At 34.5% G+C, this 10,707-nt stretch overlaps 1 protein-coding gene across 1 annotated transcript in view; it reads left to right on the forward strand.

Moving 5' to 3' along the window:
* LOC144452800 (protein inscuteable homolog) overlaps nt 1-9,636 on the forward strand; it is a 42,335-nt gene extending 32,699 nt beyond the window's left edge. Inside the window, exons 7-14 of the mRNA XM_078143955.1 lie at nt 2,278-2,392; nt 2,816-2,926; nt 3,312-3,437; nt 3,781-3,952; nt 4,470-4,645; nt 4,993-5,230; nt 5,847-5,923; nt 7,023-9,636. Coding sequence (XP_078000081.1) covers nt 2,278-2,392; nt 2,816-2,926; nt 3,312-3,437; nt 3,781-3,952; nt 4,470-4,645; nt 4,993-5,230; nt 5,847-5,923; nt 7,023-7,154 — 1,147 coding nt within the window. The 3' untranslated portion in view covers nt 7,155-9,636. The remainder of the gene's footprint in view (nt 1-2,277; nt 2,393-2,815; nt 2,927-3,311; nt 3,438-3,780; nt 3,953-4,469; nt 4,646-4,992; nt 5,231-5,846; nt 5,924-7,022) is intronic.
* The last annotated feature ends 1,071 nt before the right edge of the window (nt 9,637-10,707 follow it).

Consider the following 10,707-nt stretch of genomic DNA (forward strand, 5'->3'; position numbering starts at 1 on the left):
GTAGTTTTACTTCTATAAAAGTTAAATGATTTTAATTCTCACAAAATGGAGAAACTTTAATAGAGAGGTGACTTTTCCCCCCATACCAAATTACGGACGTTAAAACCTGAAAAGTTTACAATTAGTAATTTTGAAACTTGTATTGATAACTACCTCAGAACAGCTTCAGACCATAGTTCATGTCTTATATATCAATACTGTACCCACCCTCCCCTCCCCCCCCCAAGCTGTTGCCATAGTGACTGTATAACATCAGACCATAGTACACCATTTTCTATATTGGAATGTTATCCATTGACTGTACACGTCTCCAGTTACATGTTTAGTACACTATGGTCATACCATTCAATACTGTACCACCCTCCCCTCCCCCCAAGCTGTTGCCATAGTGACTGTATAACGTCAGACCATAGTACACCATGTTCTATATTGGAATGTTATCCATTGACTGTACATGTCTCCAGTTACATGTTTAGTACACTGTGGTCATACCATTCAATACTGTACCACCCTCCCCTCCCCCCAAGCTGTTGCCATAGTGACTATATAACATCAGACCATAGTACACCATGTACTATATTGGAATGTTATCCATTGACTGTACATGTCTCCAGTTACATGTTTAGTACACTGTGGTCATACCATTCAATACTGGATGGAATTGTAGTCATCCCAAGGGTCATCAAAATGTCTTTGTAATAGAATGTTCCACTTCATTTCATTTCACCTGGTCTGTAGTAGTCTAAGGAGATTATCTTTTGAAGTAAGTAAGGTGTGTGTACTGCTAGATTTTCTGTTAGTAAAAAAATTCACCTCAAATTGGTAAAATTTTGCTGGTTTATATTGTTGGACTTGGAATGTACCATGTACTGAGTAAAGAGAGAAAGTTACGTCTGTTAGTAAAATGACAACTCAACTTTTTAAGGAGATTATCTTTTGAAGCAAGTAAGGTGTGTGTACTGCTAGATTTTCTGTTAGTAAAAAACTTCACCTCAAAGTGGTAAAATTTTGCAGGTTTATATTGTTGGACTTGGAATGTACCATGTACTGAGTAAAGAGAGAAAGTTACGTCTGTTAGTAAAATGACAACTCAACTTGGTAAATTTTGTAAGCATAACATGCGACTTGAATTGTATTTTAGTAAAAGTAAAAAAAGTGTGTCTGTCAGTCGGTAAAAATTTAATTCAACATGGGTATAATTCTAGTTACAATTTATATGAAATGGGTCTTGTGTAATATAGTACAAATATAGCATCCCCTGTCAATGAAAGCTTAATCCAACTCTGTCAATTCCAAAAATTGAAGAGTTTTAGATTTTTACATTTCAAATATATCATTTTCTGTCAATGCTGTCAATTCCAAAAATTAAAGAGTTTTAGATGTTAAATTTTTTAATTAGTTTTCGTTAAGAATGAATTTTGTTCCCAAAGTTTTATAAGAATTCCTTTATTGAACTTTCAAGATGTTTTAGAACTGAAGGTTTACCGTATGTCATGAGGAAATGATTACAAGAATTGATGCCTTTTTGCCTAAACTCAATTAATATATTCAGGTGTTTTACCTACAGCCAGACTTTCAAAAGCTTTTAACAGTCACACTTCACAAGCTCCTCCAGCGTTTTTTCACACTTATTCACTTTCGTCGTGTTTTCTTAAATGTTACGGTTAGACAGTGTTTTTTACAGACAACAACTTTGAAAGACACATCAAAGACGAGACTAATAATTCAGTTTGTATACCTACTCTGGGTCTGAAGGGTGGAAAGATATGAGAGCCTCACTGTTATAGAATTAGGTTACGTTCAATTTGATTGGTTAATGGATAGGTCAAAGGTTAACTAAGCATCTAGTTGTTCGGTAAAATAACTGAAATGTATCTAAATGAGGGGAACAAAGGGGAGCTGATATATATAAATGAGGGGGAACAGTGGGGAAGCTGATGTATCTAAATGAGGGGAACAAAGGGGAGCTGATATATTTTTGTCATATTTCTTTATGCTACGCTCCCAGAGAATTCAGTTTCACCAATTCTGTGTCTCACAATGCCATAAAATAGAGTTTATAAAAATTGACAAATCTGACTTCGTAACAGAAGAAGACTTCTGTACCCTCAGGCAAGGAATTCTGGGAAGACAACCAAATGAGGAGCTTTGTATCTCGTTATATAATAGCCTTAGCAATGGTTAGTCTATGCTGTATTATATCAAGTATTCAAATCATTGAAATATGACATAATTTTTTTTTTTTTTTTTTTTTTTTTTTTTTTTTTTTTTTTTCAGTTTTCCCATGATTAATGGACAAAAACCACAAACTTTGCCAGTAGCTAGTTGCCTTGGTGACCTAGCAGAGTCATTTACAAAACTCATAGAAATGTTAGAATTGCATTTATTAAAGGTGAGTTTTGTCAAATTCTTAAATTTTAATATGTTTTGTGTTGTCTTCAATTTAGATTTGTATCAAAGACTTGTAGGGGATTCTGTTTGGTTGTAATAAATGTATTTTTTTAAACCAAACTTGAAATTTCTGCCTAATCTCTCAGCAAAAATGACAAATGAGTCCTGAAGCTTAAAGGTTCAGTGATAAATCTTTCTACACCTCAGTATATAGCCTGACCGTATCATTTACTCAGTTTCAACACAAGAGGGCGTACTGTATCAAAAAGAAGGTGTTTTGGCATCTTTTACGCAAAATGTGGCACCATAGTGATTCATCCTTTAGGAAAGTGAAGTTCATATTTTATTCCTGCTATATAAATATCAGGGATATGTTATTATAATATTAATATGATGACATCATTCTATTGTCGTTTTTTTCTAGACTTTATTTGATTGGTTAGAAGATGATTCTAGTTGTTGTGTAAAAACCGCCATGACGATATTAACAAATCTTGCCCAAGAAGATGATAGATGGAGTAGACTCATAGCTAAAGTAAGTGGTTACCATGACAACTAAATTAGTCACCATGACGATATTAACAAATCTTGCCCAAGAAGATGATAGATGGAGTAGACTCATAGCTAAAGTAAGTAGTTACCATGACAACTAAAGTACTTTGTTGCCATGACAATTAAACAAATTACCATTGTGGCTAAAGTAAGTAATTTGCCATGGCAACTAAAGGAAGTAGTTACCATGACAAAGAAAGAATGTAGTCGCCATGAAAATATTAACAAATGTGCCCAGGAAGACAATAGATGGAGTACAGCAACAGTAAGTAGTTACCATGACAATTAAAGTTGGTTGTCACCATGACAACTGAAGTAAGTAGTTATATGATTAATCAGTACATGTTTGTCTCTTCATTTGTCCACAGGAGGGCGGTATGCACGCACTGTTTCACCTTTGCCGACAAGAAACTTTTTCATTTTTACGTACTGATGCACTTCGGGTGATAGCAATAATTTGTTGTGTTGTTGATAATATTGAAGAATTAGAGAAAGTAAGTACCATCTTTTGATAATGTCAGATTCTGAGTTTGAAAAGTAAAAGTTAACATCAACATTATTATTATTATTATACAATACACAAACGAGATTCAACAAAAAATATGGAATATATACTCTGGTCATTTCATGTCACGACAATTTAAAATTTAATTTGATAATTTAAAACACAAATAATTGACAACAGTGTCTGACTTTCCCCGTCAACTCAATATCTCAAAGAATTTGTACAGTTTGTCTCCATAGGCCAATGGTATAGAATTTCTGACAGAATATTTACATATTGCCTCCCTAGGCTGATGATATTGTCTCACAGATATTTCCATTTTGTCCCCCTAGGCTGATGGTATAGAATGTCTTACAGATATTCTGTGTGATTTGAAGACGAATGAAGACGTGAGAACAGAGGCTGCCGGTGTTATTGCCCAGATAACGTCACCAGAATTAGATCATTATAAACATATTATGGGATTTATAGAGAATTTAGAAGATCTTATCAAAGCATTAACAGGTGAGAAACATATTATGGGATTTATAGAACATATTATGGGATTTATAGAACATATTATGGGATATATAGAACACATGGGATTTATAGAGAATTTAGAAGACCTTTACAAAGTATTAAAAATTGAGAGAGAGAGAGAGAGAGAGAGAGAGAGAGAGAGAGAGAGAGAGAGAGAGAGAGAGGGAGGGGGAGGGGAGGGGGGAGGGAAGGAGGGAGGGAGAGAGAGTGAGACAGAGAGAGAGAGGTTGAAAAATTTGATAAAAACTTGTAAAAGGGTTATGTTTTTACCAAATGACTTATTAATTTGTATAACTAGAAGTGAGAAATACCACCTCTGAATATTGAGTACTGTGTACTACATTTTACCACTTTCTATAGATTCTTTTGACTGATTTCTGTCTTTTTATCCTCATTTGAACATTTCATAAAGAACAGGATGAAATGTTGTTGTCAAAAGAAACAAGTATTAATCTTGAATTATTACCATGGAAACTCATTATATTACAATTTGTCTTTTCAGCTCTTTCCAAAGATGCCAGTAACAGTGATGTTTTCCTCGTTTCCACGGCAGCCATTGCCAATGTTACCTTCATGGACAGCATGGCTAGTGATTTCTTAGCCAATTACAATGCAGCATCAGTACTATTAAAAGGTTGCCGCAATAAAAAAGCGCCCTCGTTGTACGCCAAAGACCAGGTTAGTTTTGTTTGGTCCTCATCACCCCTATTTTGAACAAGTAGATTATTCTGCAGAAAGAAAGTCACAAGGTCATTCCAAATACAGAGAAAAATAGGGATGTCACAGTAATTGGAAATTCTGTTGTTGACCTGGAAACCTATTCCCCTTGCGATGTATTGTTTAATTGGTCAGGTGACTTTTAGCTAAGCTGTAGGTGTAATGTTTAATAAAGAAAGTGTAATTTTTCAGAAACTAGAGCTTGCTCTCTCTCTCACTCATACCCACTGTAGCATATACCGCGAAAATGAAATCTTCCTGAGGTAATCCCACATAGATATAATGTATGTATACTTGTCGTATTTCAGGTTGCTACGATACTAGCCAATATGGCGTGTATAGAGCAGTGTAGGGAAGAGATAGCAGCTGAGAATGGTATTGGTCTCTTAGTGCAATATTTACATGAAAAACCTCGTCCATATATGAATGGCTTCATCTCAGAAGATGAACTTGCAGCCTGTGAGAGAGTACATCAAAAGGCAGCCATAGCGCTGGCAAGACTCAGTAGGGAAAAAAGCAATGCAGACACCATCTACAAAGCCAAAGGTTTGTTCTCTACCTCATATATTAGTCATTTATTTAAGTAAAGGTTTAGAAAACTAATCTTATTAGGAAAAATAACGCTTTTTCTGTGTAGTTCTATAAATCTACAAGAACAAAAATCTTTGAAATAACCTCAAACAAACTTTATGGAAAAAAAACTTTGGAAAGACAGCAGAAATATTGATTTCGAACATTGAGGGCGCTGTTCATGAGATGAAGCAACTTCTTTCTGGTCTTGAAATTTTAATGAAAAAATTGTAGTCATACCTGTCATAATAGTATTTATGTTTCATGTACATTTTGTACAATGTAGGAAAGTCATTGGCAGATATGTATTTCCCTAAGCTTTCATGAATTTATGGTAGTTCCATCCACACTACAATTCCCTCATTCCTTTTCTCCATTTGAAACTAGTTTGCTAAGTTACATATTATCAAAAATGTCATAATAGATAAACCCACAACCTTCAGACCAAAAGGAAAAAATATTGTCAAAATTCTTTCTTGATGTGAATACAAACACTGATCACAGACTCAATCACATCTGCTCATTGCTAGCATTTTATGTCAAGATCATAATGTCTTTTCGATTCAACAAAAGTTTTAATTTTTTTTTTTAGGAATACCTCGACTTGTTGAGTTATGTAAAGACCATAGAGCAAGAAACAGTAGTGATTCTGTCCTTGTTGCATGTCTGGTAAGTTGACTTTTCAACTCTATAATGTGGTTTCCATGCCTATTGGTTTTCATAAAAACAAAGGGTTTTATAGTTTGACCACTGGGGGTGCTGTTTGAGGTATGTAAAGACCATAGAGCAAGAAACAGTAGTGATTCTGTCCTTATTGCATGTCTGGTGAGTTGACTTTTTAACTCTAAAATGTGGTTTTCATGCCTAGTGATTTTCATAAAAACAAAGGGTTTTATAGTTTGGCCACTAGGGGTGCTGTTTGAGTTATGTAAAGACCATCGAGCAAGAAACAGTAGTGATTCCATATTTGTTGCATGTCTGATAATCTATAAATTGGTTTTCATAAAAACAAAAGGCTTTATAGTTTGGCCACTAGGAGTGCTGTTTGGAAGCAGACATGAAAACCACAATAGTCATAGTAAAAACTTCATCATTTCCGAGAGTGTTTGACGGTAAAAGTTGGTTGCATTCTCAACCATTCAAAACTGGAGTGTTACTCTTTTGGATTAGACAACCAACAATATATTCACTGAAAATTGTCAAAATACCAATAATTAGACATTGTACATGTGATATTATCCATAAGTAAACCTAGTAATAAATTGTTCATATTCGTGACCAGCGCCCCCAGTGGCAGAACTGTGCAATCCTTTGTTTATGTAACAACCAAAACTGTACAATATTTTGTTTTCCTATAACCAAAAATATGCAAACCTGCAGTGAAAACTATTCATTAATTGTGAACAGAACCCCTGTGGCAGAACTGTGTAATCTTTTGTTTTTCCAAAAACCAAAGATAATTTTGGGAATAAATTGTTCATGAACAGCACCCCCGGTGACAGAACTATGTAATCTTTTGTTTTTCAAAAAAAAAAAATTTTGCAAACCTGGGAATAAATTGTTCATTACTCATGAATAGCGCCCCCAGTGGCAGAACTTGTAATCTGTTGTTTTTACAAAATCCAAAAATTTTTGCAAATCTGATAATGAATTGTTCATTAATTATGAACAGCGCCCCAGTGGCAGTACTGTGCAATCTTTGTTTTTCCAAAACCAAAAATAATTTTGCAAACCTGATAATAAATTGTTCATTATTTATGTATTGCAGGCTGCTTTGAGGAAATTATACAGTATGTTGGGAAGCTCAGCTTTTAACGTAGAAGACACTAAATTGTTGATACAACCACGACTCTTAGATTCTTATCTCTATTGTACGTCACTAGAAGAAACATTTGTATGATAATAACTGGAATTAGTCAAACATATCTTCTCATAAATTTACTTGATGTGGATTTCCTTCACCTGAACAGTCTACACTGTAGATGTAATGTGACCACAGCAGATTACTTGGTCTATGCGGTCTATACTCAGATCACCCTGGTCAAAGCAATTTGGCTATAGCTATTCAGAAATGACCATTTCATCTGAATTAACCCAATGTTGATGACATTGGTTGAAGCAGTTTGACCTCAACTATTCAGAAATGACCATTGACTTGTCATGAGTTGTCTATGGCTGGAGATGTGTATACACCTCAATTACCACCACACCTTGGTATAATGTCACACAGTGGTATGATGTCACACAGTGCTATGATGTCACACAGTGGAATGATGTCACACAGCTATGATGTCACAGTACTATGATGTCACACAGTGCTATGATGTCACACAGTGCTATGATGTCACACAGTGGAATGATGTCACACAGCTATGATGTCACAGTACTATGATGTCACACAGTGCTATGATGTCACACAGTACTATGATGTCACAGTACTATGATGTCACAGTGGTATGTCACAGTACTATGATGTCACACAGTGCTATGATGTCACACAGTACTATGATGTCACACAGTAATATGATGTCACAGTGGTATGTCACACAGTACTATGATGTCACACAGTGCTATGATGTCACACAGTACTATGATGTCACACAGTACTATGATGTCACACAGTGCTATGATGTCACACAGTGCTATGATGTCACACAGTGATATTTATCTTACCATCGGTATGACTGGTAAACAACTTGCAAATGAACCACTTTGATTGACCAGTGTATGAAACATGAAACAAAGTTTAGATCCATTCAGAACAAGAAATACATAATATATTTATTTCAGTGATGACTGCACTGGTATGGCCATAGCTGTATGTGGTAGAAATAGGTTGACATAGCAAGGTTTATGAACAATATGAAATGATAGACTCCAAGTTAAATAACAATATGGTTACTGTACCAAAAATATTGTTATAACTCTGTTCAGATAAAAATGTTTACTTTTAGTGAATTGACTAAACTTTAATTTTCATTTTTATCACCACTGAAGGAATGCATCAACTTTGAAGTGGCACAAGCTGAGTTTATAAACTTTTTACTCAAGTGAAAATACTCACAAATAACTTTTATTAAACAATTCTAATATAATCGATGTAGGTATGCCTTCTATAACATTGTGACTGTCTCCTTGCATTGTTAGAACAGTTGATTGCATAGAAGGAATTTCTGCCACAATTTTTCATACATATAAAAAAATTACATCATCAGATCGTTTATATGCCAGATTTGAGTTCAGTCAATTGTAAGTAATGGTTAAGTAAGCTTTAGTAAAGACAATACTGCAAGTAACTTTTAAATATACAGAAAAATTTTACCCAAAAAATGTATAAACTCTTTTAGGGGAATAACTTAATCAAGGGTTAAGATTAATATTTTTGTCAACCACTGAAGAGCAAGAAAGCTTATAAACTCAGCTTGTGGTGTTTAAAATTTGTTATAGTCGACATCATTCAAATGGCAGTATTTGTTTTTATTCTACTTTTTGTTACAATGTTTTCCATTTAGTCTGTTCTGACAAAGACTTCTAACTTATTTATTGACAAAGATCATGTCTGTAGATTTATATGAAAAACAAAATTATGATATGTTATATTGTTAGTCTAAAATAATCATGTATATAACTGTATTTATACCAAATACTTGTAAAGAAATGTTTAACTCAAGTATTGACATTTTTGTAGATAACGAAATATAGTCACTTTGGAACAGCAAGTTTCATACATTATGATATACACAAGCCAAGTTGTATATGTTCAAACACAAAATATGGTATTTTAACCCTGGCTGTTCTATGTGTGCATTGTACATCAGGACAATGCCAGTCTGTCATTTTGATCAGCAAGTTTCATAAATTATAACATATACAAACCAAGTTGTATATGTTCAAACACAAAATATGGTATTTTAACCCTGGTCGTTCTATGTGTGCATTCTACATCACAACAACACCATTCTGTCATGTGTTCTTACATTCTCAAAATATGAGTAAAAATTCCAGTATTTTCCCCAATATTTTATAAATTATGCTTGTTGAGGTATAATTATATTTCCCAATATTTTTTGTCATTCAGCCAGAAATACTCATGATTTTAAATTTAAGGGTTTTGTCATTACTCGTCCTTCAACTCATAGTGACAAGGCCCCTTAGGTCGCTTGCATTTTCCTTGACTGAATAAAGAAGAAAAATCTTGTGGAATACAAATTTTCTATTCCTACAAGTTTCGGAGCACTTTCACACTGACATGTGATCAAGGTTCCAATTGACAGATCCAACTAACTGTTCTTAAAGTGACTACGTGTATATTTTGTTATCTACTCAGGAACCATGAATGATATAGTTTCCTTGGAAATGTTGTACAAAACCTGGAAAAGTAATAAAAGCCAAAGTGTATTAAAGTACCTTATAATTGTGTTAATGTTATGTCATTCATAGTCTAGAGGCTGTCTGTGGATTTGAATCTCTGCTCATGTCTAGCTCAATGAGGTGCTCATATCAAATTTAAGATTAAACGTTTTCATTTCTATTGCAAAGCGACATCATACATAGTGACAAATAAAGGCGATATGATATTTATGACATAAATGCTAACAATGGATTCAAAATCTAAGGTCCATCGTGTAGCATGACAGTTTTGATTGCCTCGAACTTTGAACTCAACAATTTTAATATGCAAATAAAGTGCACATCACCCCGAGACAGCATAGCCATGAATGTTTGCCTAATTTCTATCCCTATAAAATATCCACATCAAAATTTTCGCTAAATCATACTTGGCTCTAGTAAGGACTTTTCATGAACACCTCTCAAGTTGATTCCATCTATGTGATATAAAGTTGTTTGGTTTAAGTGAAATTTTTTTAATTGAAAACTGTACAAACAGTTTTCCCCGTACACATATATAAAGATAACATTGTAATTAGCATATTAGCATGTACATACCATAACCAGATGTACAGTTCCCTGGCCCCCATGCATGGTAGCAGAGTACTTAATACCTGGCACAGAGGTCAAGGGCACAGATCAAGCAAGGACTGCTAAGGCACAGAGGTCAACCAAAGACTACTTCTTGGAAGGATGCCCTCATTGCCCATACATGGAGAAGACAGCATCAGTATAGGATTACCTATACCTGGTAAGACAATAACTCTATTTATTGTATTAATGTGTTGGTTCTTTAAGGGGTACAATTAACACCCCCCACCCCACCCCACCCCCCTGTTGGAGAAAAGAATAATTTCTCATAACCTTTTCCGTTATGATCACCAAGAACGCTGAAGTTATATTAATTATACCATGGATGTACATGTATTAGGGGACATCCATGGTTATACTTCACTCCGCCTCGTCCCTTTTGTTTTGACTGTATTCTCAATTTCATATCAATAATGGACACTTTCTCATCTGTTAACGAGGATGCTTTTTAGACAAAGAATGTGTTCGCAAAC

The sequence above is a fragment of the Glandiceps talaboti genome, chromosome 23 (genome assembly GCF_964340395.1).
Source record: "Glandiceps talaboti chromosome 23, keGlaTala1.1, whole genome shotgun sequence".
Lineage (NCBI taxonomy): Eukaryota > Metazoa > Hemichordata > Enteropneusta > Spengelidae > Glandiceps > Glandiceps talaboti.